General features: G+C 41.9%; 1 protein-coding gene across 3 annotated transcripts; it reads left to right on the plus strand.

Moving 5' to 3' along the window:
- The first annotated feature begins 62 nt into the window (after window positions 1-62).
- Window positions 63-9,111, plus strand: zdhhc16b (zinc finger DHHC-type palmitoyltransferase 16b). Of its 3 annotated transcripts, XM_039787741.1 has the most exons (10): window positions 63-194; window positions 4,061-4,352; window positions 4,690-4,884; window positions 5,219-5,307; window positions 5,399-5,427; window positions 5,578-5,711; window positions 7,112-7,197; window positions 7,290-7,413; window positions 7,571-7,641; window positions 8,388-9,111. In XM_039787741.1, the coding sequence occupies exons 2-10, from the start codon at window positions 4,083-4,085 to the stop codon at window positions 8,488-8,490; spliced, it is 1,101 nt and encodes a 366-aa protein (XP_039643675.1). In that variant the 5' UTR covers window positions 63-194; window positions 4,061-4,082; the 3' UTR covers window positions 8,491-9,111. The 3 variants fall into 3 exon arrangements, with proteins under 3 accessions (XP_039643675.1, XP_039643674.1, XP_039643676.1); XM_039787740.1 differs by lacking the exon at window positions 63-194 and having other exon boundaries at window positions 3,660-4,352; XM_039787742.1 differs by lacking the exons at window positions 63-194; window positions 7,112-7,197; window positions 7,290-7,413; window positions 7,571-7,641; window positions 8,388-9,111 and adding an exon at window positions 6,058-6,223 and having other exon boundaries at window positions 3,660-4,352.
- The last annotated feature ends 3,110 nt before the right edge of the window (window positions 9,112-12,221 follow it).

A 12,221-nucleotide genomic window follows, 5' to 3' on the forward strand; every position in this document is an offset into this window, starting at 1 on the left:
AAAAACGTTTATCTAGTGACTGGTTAGCCGGACAGATATGTCCGCTTGCTAATGGAACTTCTGTTCAATAGACAATCTTCGTGAGCATCGCCGCTCTTGATGCGTGGGTCTGCTGCTGCAATCTGGTGGTGGCTAACAGTTTAGCCTGACTATGACCTGACCTGCAAGCTTGTCCGCCCACTTCACCTGACCAGGTACAGCAATGTCAAGTTTGTTCCGAGTTGGTGTGAACTTACTTTTATTTATTAAAAATGACTCTTAATCGTGGGCCGGTTGAAGGTAGCTGGAGGCAGCTAGCAGTTAGCTAGCTAACGGTAAAGCATGATATATTGTAACCATGATTGTAACGTTAGCTAGCTAATTGGTGGAATGTTGTCTTCTAGCTAACGTTACTGGTTGACAAGACTAAACGCTTACGTTACATATTTAGTTTTAAGACTGGATAGTAGTACTCAATCGGTCAGTCAGTTTGTCAATTTTTTTTAACGTTATCTCATTCGGTATATTGAATTCTTCAGCCCCCATTTCGACAGATGTAGTGTTCTCTGTGGTCTTTGTGTGCTGTTAGAGCTAATGTTAATAACTGTCAAAATGATTTCCAAATGGTGGAACGTTGTATTCATTTCACTCAGACACTTCTGTAATGTGACCTTTTAGACTGTGAAAATAAATTACTTGTAAATAATTATGAATTCATAATATTAGGGTTGGAAGTAGGGCTGGGCGATATGTACAAAATCAAATATCAAGATAGTTTTGACCAAATACCTTTGTAGTGTTGACTGTTGGTGCTTTCACAAAATATTTACACAATGAAATGTTTGATAAATAATCATCAGTAATGAGGATATAATGACTTAAGTGGGTAAAGGCAAATAATAGAACAGTTACAACAGTCTGGTAAGTTCAGAAAATGACATCACTTTACTTATGCCATATTACGATATCCCAAATCTAAGATGATATCTAGTCTCATATCACGATATCAATAGAATATCGATATATTGCCCAGCTCTAGTTGGAAGCAACAATCATTTCATGATCAATTAATCTGCAGATCATTTCCTGTATTCCACAATTCTTAACTTAATCTGTGTCAGAAAATAGTGGGAATGGCTACTGAACTTTTCCAAAGCTCAAAGTGAGTCCCCTGATGTCTTGTTTTGTCTCATCAGCATTCCAAAACCCAAAGCTATTTAATTGACAATGAAGTAAAGCAGAGAAAAGGCAGCAAAATCATCATATTGGAGCTGCTGGGACAGGATATTGTCTGCCATTTTTGATTGATTTGTCTAATAACCAGCTATTTGTTTCAGCTCTAAACAATTTTCTAATAACCATAACCCTATAATATGAACGTAATTAGTCTATCTTTGCATTGCATTGCATTTCTTCATCAATACTTGGCCAAGTTTTAGAACTTAATTATTAGAGAAAGAAAATGCTATTGATCAGCAGATGTGGCGATGTAATGCATGTTTTTGCATGACTTAAAAACAATACACGTAAAATGCATCTGCATGCTTTTCTCATCAAAATATTGTCCGTATTATATTATCATCATATTGAACCAGCAGCTTGTTGACGTCTAAAACCAGTCTGAAATGGGCTTCTTCCTTCTTTTTGACTTCCGACTGGCACACCACAGAGGTAGAGGACTAAGTAAAAGGAGACCCCTATGGGAGACACGCTGGCAGTGATCGTCCTTTCTACAAAGGTCAGAGCTAGGGCACAGCGGGTTGCCATAGAGACTGCGGTGCCCGGCTGTGTGCCACAGTGGCACAGACCATGAGAGAGTGGCGCGGTGCCACTCTCTCATGGTCCATCGGTCACTGCCGGGTACATAACACACAAATGAATAATGAGGGTCCTATTTGGTCAGCCAACAATGAATGTCTGTGCAACACAAGCAGAGGTGTGGCTGCATGTGCTATATACATAGGGTGGTGGTATATTTAGACAAAATTATTATACGATGAATTAATCAAGAAAATAATCAATGCAGATTAATAAAAAATAACCATTAGTTGCAGCCCTAAACATTAAACATTGTTGTGCTAATAAATATATATATATATATATATATATATATATATATATATAACATACATACATACATACATACATACATACATACATACATACATACACATACACACACACACACAGTACAGGCCAAAAGTTTGGACACACCTTCTCATTCAATGTGTTTCTTTATTTTCATGACTATTTACATTGTAGATTCTCACTGAAGGCATCAAAACTATGAATGAACACATATGGAATTATGTACTTAACAAAAAAGTGTGAAATAACTGAAAACATGTCTTATATTTTAGATTCCTCAAAGTAGCCACCCTTTGCTTTTTTGATAACTCTGCAAACCCTTGGTGTTCTCTCAATGAGCTTCATGAGGTAGTCACCTGAAATGGTTTTCACTTCACAGGTGTGCTTTGTCAGGGTTAATTAGTGGAATTTTTTCCCTTATTAATAAAAAAGCAAAGGGTGGCTACTTTGAAGAATCTAAAATATAAGACATGTTTTCAGTTATTTCACACTTTTTTGTTAAGTACATAATTCCATATGTGTTTATTCATAGTTTTGATGCCTTCAGTGAAAATCTACAATGTAAATAGTCATGAAAATAAAAAGGAAAGGCATTGAATGAAAAGGTGTGTCCAAACTTTTGGCCTGTAGAGAGAGAGTGTGTGTGTGTGTGTGTGTGTGTGTGTGTGTGTGTGTGTGTGTGTGTGTGTGTGTGTGTGTGTGTGTGTGTGTGTGTGTGTGTGTGTGTGTGTGTGTGTGTGTGTGTGTGTGTGTGTGTGTGTGTGTGTGTGTGTGTGTGTCCATATTTCCCTGATGAAATGGGCTTCTCTACATTTGCATAATTACACTGTTTTAAAATGAATGTGGTCATCATGATTTATTAATGTTGGATGTAGCACCTTTTTAATGAAGATAGAATGGAAAACAGCGCCCTTCATGTGTGTTTTTATGCTACATCACTTATTGCCCTTACAGGTAGGGCTGCAACTAACGATTATTTTCATAGTTGATTAATCCCTCGATTATTTTCTCAATTAATCGATTAGTTGTTTGATCTATAAAATGTCAAAACATGGTGAAAAATGTGGATCAGTGTTTTCCCTCAATGACGTCCTCAAATGTCTCGTTTTGTCCACAACTCAAAGATATTCAGTTTACGGTCACAGAGGAGTGAAGAAACTAGAGAATATTCACATTTAAAAAGCTGGAATTAGAGAAAACTTTTCTTTTTATATATATATTATATATATATAAAAATGACTCAAACTGATTAATCGATTATCAAAATAGTTGGCGATTAATTTGATAGTTGACATTTAATCGATTAATCTTTGCACCTCTACTTACAGGCTTTTCCATGTGTTTGCAGCGGTCACCTCTTGATACGTAGTTAAGAAGCAGTTGAACGAGGGCAGGTTGTTGACTTAACGTTACGGTCTAACCAAAGGTCCCTGGTTAGCATCTCTCATTATTAATGCCATACTATTTTGGAGCAGCTGATCAAGCCTTATCTGTGTAACCAATCCTCCCCTTTCATGAAATGATGCCCTGGATCAGGTAGCTACTTTATTTCCTTCTTAAGATATTCAACTCGTCACATCTCCCTCTTCCAGGGTTACCACTCTGCATCTCCCCTGCATGTTTCTAAGAGGTTTTTGGCCTGGAGCTGTGGATTTGCTGTGAATTATTAACAGGAGAAGTTCATTTGTATGGGGCTGATGGGCTGATGGGCGGAGCTCATTACCCCGTCCTTGTTTTTCTTGGACCGACGTGTGTCACACAGGGGATTCTGTCACAGAATGGGACCAGTGCTCTTGTTTCTTGGCCGTCTGTTAACTTTTTGAAATGTGCCAGGAGCTCTCACAACTGACTTTTTTTCCATAAGGAGGCAGAGAATGACGATGGAAAACTCCGCAGCAATCAGGCTGCGCTACGACGAGCTGTTTTTTTACGCGGCCTGCGTTTGTAACGGATGGTGTGCGTTTCTGTGCGTGTGTGTGTGTCTGGACGGCAGAGTGTGTAGGAGAGGCGGTGGCATGCGTGTGAGCAGCAGCTGGAGGTGGCAGCTCTCCCGGGCCATGAGACTAGCGCTGTGCTGGTGCCGGCTGTGCCGCCCGCAGAAAGGAGGCCGACGCTGGGGATTCAAGCCGTGGGTCAGCGGCAGGTCTGTGGAGCTGTGGAGCTACAGCAAGCTGCTGCTCAGGTCACTGTACTTCAACAGCCTCAGCAACGGCGACACGCTGCTGGACTGCGCGTTTGAACCCGTCTACTGGATTGTGGACAACGTCACCCGCTGGTTCGGAGTGGTGAGCCGTTGGGATTTCTAGTCTGGGTGCTTTTATTTCTTCCTACATCCCCGAAAAGTTAAGATGGGTGGGGGAGTTTCCTTTTGGAAACATAATTTGAAGTTGGGGGAAAAAAGGTAATAAATTGCAATATATCGCAGAATATATGCAATATGTTTGAAATCGCAATAATATGGTATCGTGAGGCCTCTGGTGATCCCCTAAGGTTAATGTGCAAAGTAATTGTTCTCGGTCACATTTAGTTTCTCGCAATTGCGATTACAATTTGAATAATTGGCACAGCCCGAGCCCAAACTACGTTCCTCACCCTCTCATGTCCTCTGTCTTCCTCTCTCAGGTGTTTGTCTGTCTAGTCGTACTGCTGACCACCTCGGTTGTGCTCATCATCTACCTGTTCGTCCTACCCACAATCCTCAGAACTTACCCGTTGCCCTTGGTGGTCTGGCACCTCTGCTGTGGCCACTGGCTTCTTCTCATGGTGGTCTTCCATTACTACAAGGCCACCACCACCTCCCCCGGACACCCGCCCAAGGTACCAAACGCCTCATAAGGTTGAGAGGAAAACGCTGACACATCTCGGCTAAAGGAGCGCAAAAAATTGTTTACGTGGTGGTTGCCTTCTGCGGCGCGTTGGCTTACCACAGGGTAAAAGGTGTCCTCAAAGCCATCAGGAGTTTTACAAAAAAAGATGTTTCCTCACTTGTGCTTTTGAACCATATAGATCAAATGTCTCGGTCTACTCCTTTTGTTAAATGGACAAATTTAGGGGCTTGTTGGCCAGTGCTTAAAAATATTAGTGTGTATCCCTGCTGTCTGTCTACTTCTTTGTTAGATTGACTTACATCATCTTCATTTTTTTCTTTAAGGGCAAAGTTCATATTCCCTCAGTGTCCATGTGTAAGAAATGCATCGCTCCAAAGCCGCCCAGGACGCACCACTGCAGCATCTGCAACACGTAAGATAATCCAAATTAAGTTCTCATGCACAGAGTTCGTCAGTTTTGTCTTTTTTTAAATTTAATTTGAACTGTTTCGGCTTTATTCCAGGTGTGTTTTGAAGATGGACCACCACTGTCGTATCCTTCAACCAAGCCAACTCATAGAAAAGCTTAAAAGAGAATGCATGGAAAAAGCCAATTTACTTTTTTGTTTTATAAAAGCTTCATGTTTTATTTTTATTTTTTAAATTCCCCACGTTGTACACATTGAACTGAACATGCTTCCAGCCTGGTTGAACAACTGTGTGGGCCATTTCAACCACCGCTACTTCTTATCCTTCTGCCTATACATGACCCTGGGCTGCATCTACTGCAGCAGCAGCAGCAAGGAACTGTTTCTGGAGGCCTACAGTGCTATAGAGGTAAGGCCGGAAGAATTCTCACGCTGCACCATCACGTCTAGACACATACCTGCAAACTCAGGACTGAAAAGGGTGACACATAAAAAGTTGATTTAAAAAAGGAGCACAAAACGACAGTCGGCGACATTAAAGAACGGCTTGTTTATTGCTAAGGCCACAAGGTCAAAATTAAATGATTTATTAAAATGTAATAACTTATAACAATAACTTATTTCACCATTAAATTCTTGTTAAATGACAAAAACAACCACTGGATGGGAAAAGGGTATTTTACAATAACTTTGAATGCAGCACAAGGCTGGCGAGGCGAGTTTCAAGTGAACGCAACATCTGTGTTGTTTTTCAGACAACGGCAGCTACAGACTGTTGTTGGAATCCTCTCCAGTGAAATACAGACGCACTTTTACACCGTTTAGCGGTCAGTATTTTAACCTTGATAACTCCAGCTGCTAGCTAACGGTAGGCTAACGTTACCTGTGAAGTGTGTAGTGTTAACTAGCGTCCCGTGCGGCGATGTTTCAGTTCTAACGTCCGTTTTCGGAGCATCAGAGAGAAGCGCAGGCATTTCAGTGGCACCTAAATAAGGCACCGAAATCCGCGTTGCTAATTCGGTCTGGTAGATAACGGTCGTTAAGGCACCGGGTCTCGGACATCGGACGTATACACAAAAATGACCACCAGTACCGGCGGGTGGAGTTTTTCTTTAACATCTAGACCTCGATGAATTTAGTGATTCTAAACATGAAATAAATCAGACACTGATAGTGCAGCGCTGTAATGTCTTTATATGGCCTTTTTTTTTGTGTGCTGTCAGGGGTACTTGGCTGAAAAATATTTCATAAGGGTTACATAATAAAAAAAAATAAAAAAAACAGTTTGAGAACCGCTGCTCTAGACTACTACCCAGCTGTTATCTTAGTTTGTTGCTGCCAGTGGTACGAGTAGAGGCTGTGTCCAGTTTTAGGGAGGAGCTGTGACGAAATGTTTAGTACAGTGGCACCTGCCGGACGGTGGCACGATGGCATAGCAGGAGCGCAGATGGCAAGTAGAGAGTGAAATAGGAGACGTGAAAAGGATCTTTGCTTAGTGCTCTCACATTCACTTCTGACCAGGACGGGTCTTGTATCAAAAGTGGTTGTGCATGAACAAACAACTCTAGGCTTTGAACACCAATTAGTTTGAAACTCCTTGCCACCCAAAGATCACTTAACCAGGAACAAGATCCAGCACGTTGGACATGTAAACATACTTGTAAGCAGCCTTTTTTTCATCCTGAGCCAAAACGACCTCAGACAGCAGTGAGCTGAAACCTCCTCGGATCAGATCTGAAATGAAAATAACTCCATATTTGGCGTCCGTATGAGTAATAAGGGCTGACTACTATTTCCCGTGCCCTTCAGAGATACTATCAGACCCCTCCTCCGCCCGACGCTGTCCAAGAGACCACTGCTTACAAGAGTATCATCTTCCTCTGGGTGCTGACCAGGTAATAAAACACCTCAGCGCGTTTATGTTCAATCAGATAAAGGTTGATGGCATCCAGCAGAAAGCGGAGGTTGTAATATGTCCTCCCCGCAGCTCGGTGGCGGTGGCTCTCGGAGGACTCACCCTGTGGCACATCATCCTCATCAGCAGAGGAGAGAGCAGCGTGGAGCGCCACATCAACAAAAAAGAGATCACAAGACTCCGGGAGAAGGGCAAGGTACGCACACCCGCATGCAAATCGTTATTGGACCCCCGTTGGAGCGTATACAGTTGTGGATTTTAAGACTAAAAGCTTAAATAACTCCCAAGTTATTTAGTATGGAAATAAAAGTGGCACGGGAACGGCTGTTAATTTTTCTTCTGTTCTAACGCAGGTGTTCAAAAATCCATATCATCATGGTACGATAAACAATTGGAAGTTACTGTTGGGCGTGGAAAAAAGGAGGTGAGTTCAGTTATGGTGCGTGTAAAAATGTTATATATATATATTAGTCGTGGTTGATTTGGCAACAATGGTGGGGAAAAAAAGTGCAGAAATACAACTGCTGCTATATAGAGAGGTAATTACAGTAACTACAGACTGTAGATACAGTTACTCACATTGTTCTTGTTATTAAGTGTCTAGTATCGCATTGCCAGACCTTCCACACGGCATTCCGGGATGGGAGAAAAACGTGCTCTGGTTTATTGGCATTTCTTTAAACCAATCACAATCGTCTTGGGCGGTGTTAAGCGGTGCCGCTGCAAAATAGCCTCGGGAAGGAACTTGTTTTGGTGGAACATGTGTACGTTCAAAAGTAGTTTTAGTCGTGTAACAGAAAACTCCGAAATCCGGAAGTGGAACGTCGTGGATGTACACTATTAAGTTTCTGACAAGAGTAGACAGAGAAAGTAAGATCCTTTTTTTGTTTAACCAGAAACCGCCCAAAAATTAGCCATCACCAAACTCACCAGGCTTCATTTAAATGAACAATACTTTTTCGCGTGTATGGAGCCAGTATATTTTCACATGTAAATGGGTGAAGTAAGGGCTTATTGAATTTATGGGTTCATACTAACCAAACCAGTCGTGATTGTTAGAACAGTAGAAGGACGAACCAAGACGGCTTTTGAATGAAGCGTGTCTTACGATGGTAAAATGGTTGATTTTAAATGGAATGAATTCAGGTAATGTGTTCTTGTGTTCCCCAGTCACTGGTTCACACGGGTCCTCCTGCCCTCCAGCCATCTTCCCAACGGGGACGGCATCGTGTGGGACTGCACCTTCACCAGAAGGGACCCCATGGCCATCTGATCAATCCTCAGCCTTTATTTTTATTTTTTTTCTCTCTAACCCATATGAAAAATGTGTTACGCTGTCGTGACCAGCTCGGGACGAGGAGGAGAAGCTAACAATGATCTGACGAGGAAAAAGAAACTTTGTAGTTAACACAAATACACACACTGTTTTTGCTGCGTGTTGGTATTTGCACTGGACATGGAAAGAACCGCCCAGTGATTGGTCGTCTCGGGAGCCGTCATCATTTCCCAGCGGTCTCCAGTCATCCTTGCACAGTGGGTCTAATCGTAGACCTTGCCACCAGCCGACGTCAGCCTGCGGCTGCAGCGCTGTTGACGAGTTAAGATTTATAAATGGTGCTGCTGGCCAGCATTGTTGGGAAGCCCAAAGCTCTCTCCCACCCATTTTGTAAAGACAACAAAGACTCTGCGCTTCTCTTGGACTAAAAGCCTTGCACCACCACTACATCCTCTTTAGACAAGTCATTTGTAAGGTAATGGGATGGATGGGGGGGGTAGGGTAATGTGGGAGGCATTGGAGAACACCAGAGCCTGCAGTTACAGCGTATTAAAAGGTCCTATGTGTCGCATTCTCATACATTAATACAGCGCGCACACAACTGAATTGTGTGGGTGGGTGGGGGGGGGGGGGGTACTGATCAGTCGGACTGGCTTTTCTGCCGACGGTCGGCGGTCGGGTTGGTGAGTCAGGGGCTTTAATGGGAGGCAAGTTGTGAGATGAAAACATATTTTAAATGTTAATGTCGTGTGATTGTTTAAATGTTATTTTTGAAAAAAAAATGTGTTTCAAGGTTGACTACCTTTGCATGTGTACACCATAGGTTTACACCAACAATATTTTCGCTGTTGTTTTTGGGAGGTCTTTTAAACTTCTGTTTTTGGATCTTCTGCTTACTTGCCAGGTTGGATCAAGGCAAAAATAAACCTGCGCAACACTCATTTTTATCGTCTTTAACATTTCTGTCTTTGACACTGATAAATAAATTGTGTGCCTTGTTTGGTTACTTAGCCTTTAAAATGAGGCAAGGTGAAATGTCATTTTATGTATTTGTAATTCCCTTTCAGATTTCTCAGCCCAGAATCAATAATGTAATGAGAGTTGGGTTGGATCTGTAGTTGCCATAGCTGCGATATCATGTGTAACCAATGGGAGCTGTGCTCCAGTTAGATTTTTTTTTTTTTTTTTAATAAAACATTGATATTTCTTGTTTAAAGGGTTTTCATTTTGAAGATTTTAATTAAAATAAGCCATATGTTACTATCGCCAACTGAGGTGATTGAGCCTATGGCCTATTGCAATATTTATATATTTGCATTATTACGAAATTGCGTGTCTGTGGCAACATTACCCGAAAAAAATGCCGTATGAAGTAATGCAAACATTTTCTCCTGCTGCAGCTTCACATTAAAAGCATTTAACTAGTGAATCACGAGTTGGCTTTAATTTTTCCATTTGTAATAAGTCTACAAAACAAGACGACCATTTTCGGCATTTTTTTGACAGCAGTTCAGTTTGAAGTATTGCAGGGACAAATGGAACACTAAAGAGCAGCCAGAGTGAGCTGGTAGATGAGGAGCAGCAGGCGACCGGCGGCACACCGGCAACTTCTCAGCGAGGTAACCAACTCTCACTTTGTCGTGCCGTGTGCATAAAAGGTTCCATTACCTTGTATCTCACGTTATGGCCTGGTAGCAGACGTTTTTGTAAAAATAGGCTATTGATTGGGTCATCACCACGCGACTTTCTGTCACACACTAGAGAAATTACTGTATAGTCAGGAGAAGCTCGCAGGCAACCGGGGGGACGTGGAAGCATGCAGTCAAGGGAGAAGCCCATAGAGAGTCCATGAAAGCATCGGAACAAAATATTTCAGAAACGTGATGGATTGGAAATTCTTCGGTATGTGGCAAGTGAATTCATATAAGTAACCGATTTCTCTTGGCACAGCTACCAGAAGACTTACACATTTCAGACAGGTTGCTCACGTCACATCTACGTCGTCAAGCTCAGTTTGAGGCTGCGCAGTAACGCTCAGCCATCACCGGAAAAGTGCTTCTGACTGACTTCACTGGTCTCCGTCGAAGTCTATGGCATCGCTGTGTCCGTTTCTGTCACTGTCTTTGCATAAAATCTGATCGCGGTCGCTCACAGAATGATGGAAAAATGCCCAACTTATTTCGTAGTATTAAACCGCATTTGCTGTTACCACCAGGGGTTCGCAAAATCAACCCGGACTGAAATCTTAAAGATGTCCACTTTTACATATAAAAAAAAAAAGACATTAAATGCGTTTTGTATAATTACAAAGGTTTTAATGACATTTTAAATATTGTCTATTTCCTTGGCATAAGTTGATGTGAGGTCCAAAGTCAGCCAACCTTACTGCAATGACTCGATGATGAGGATGATATAGCATCAATATTTGTTCAAATATTGAGAGGTGGATTGACATACTGTTCACATAATTTACAATCTTAATTTAACGTACATTAAGCTCAACATAGGCATTTAATTATGTTAAATTAATCTTAAAATGTAACTCATGTCAGTGGCGGTGTGAACCATGGATTCATGTCACCCCGTGAACAACCAGGGGACAGATGGAACGCCCACATTTGTCCCCGGTCCCAACGACCCCACCCCGGCTGGCACACCGCAGTGACACGAAATCAAACACACCAGCCGTTGTTAAACACATTACTGCGCACGCCACTTACACATTCATCCAGATGAGAGAAGAGAAAAGACTATCAGTGCCTGCTGGGTTCAGTGCTGATTTCTTTTGGCAAAATTCTCAAAATGGTTTAAAAAAAAAGAAAGAAAGAGAATGTTGCACTGTTGAGTTCATGAGATCATTCGTCACCCGTAGCCCACGAGCACCACGATGACTCTTCCACTCAGCCTATGTACGCTGTTCGCTTTCTCGCTGCGTATAGGAGTCGACACATACAAAAAGGCATTCAACAAGAGACATTTTGAATTTGAGAACTTCACTTTCTCACTAGCGCCAAACAAGATTTGATTTAAAGTGCCCATATTATGAAAAAAATCACTTTTTCTGGGATTTGGGGTGTTCTTTTGAGTCTCTGGTGCTTCCACACACATACAAACTTTGAAAAAAATCCATCCATGCTGTTTTGAGTGAGATACGGTTTCTGAATGTGTCCTGCCTTCAGTCTCCTAGTGAGCTGTTCAAAATCGGCTCGGACTGTGACGTCACAGTCCGAAATGAGCTGGCTAACCACAACCGTTAGCTCGTTAGCATGCTAACCGTTAGCATTAGCATGCTAACGCTAATGCTAACGCTAGCATGCTACGTCGTTCTCAATAGCAAAGCACGGCTACAACACACACAAGTTCACCATAATCTACAAAAGAACTACTTACACGTGTGCCCTCGTTTAGAAGTCTCCCAGCTAATCCTGCCTTGTAACTGACCAAAGTTGGAGAAACAGCTTTCTTTTACTGTCTCTAGAGTTAGCTAGCTGACATGCTCTACATCTGAGCTACTGCGCATGTGCGAGTGCAATCAAAGATAGTACAGAAGAAGAAGATGAAAAGAGGTCTCACTCTGTAGCTAAAACAGAAACCAGGTGAAAAGAGGATCTGCAGCAGTGAGAGAGAGCTGTGCAGTACAACAAAAATATGGTGTTTTTTGAAAATTAAACCATGTAAACCTATTCTGGTACAACCTTAAAATACAGTTATGAACCTGAAAATGAGCA

This window comes from Perca fluviatilis, chromosome 21, assembly GCF_010015445.1.
Source record: "Perca fluviatilis chromosome 21, GENO_Pfluv_1.0, whole genome shotgun sequence".
NCBI lineage: Eukaryota > Metazoa > Chordata > Actinopteri > Perciformes > Percidae > Perca > Perca fluviatilis.

Bases quoted from the DNA above. Each gene is read 5' to 3' on its own strand.
- zdhhc16b (XM_039787740.1), top strand. From the start codon at position 3,942: ATGACGATGGAAAACTCCGCAGCAATCAGGCTGCGCTACGACGAGCTG. The intron at 4,885-5,218 runs GTACCAAACGCC...TTTTTCTTTAAG, and splicing joins CCCCCGGACACCCGCCCAAG to GGCAAAGTTCATATTCCCTC. The intron at 7,414-7,570 runs GTACGCACACCC...GTTCTAACGCAG, and splicing joins GACTCCGGGAGAAGGGCAAG to GTGTTCAAAAATCCATATCA.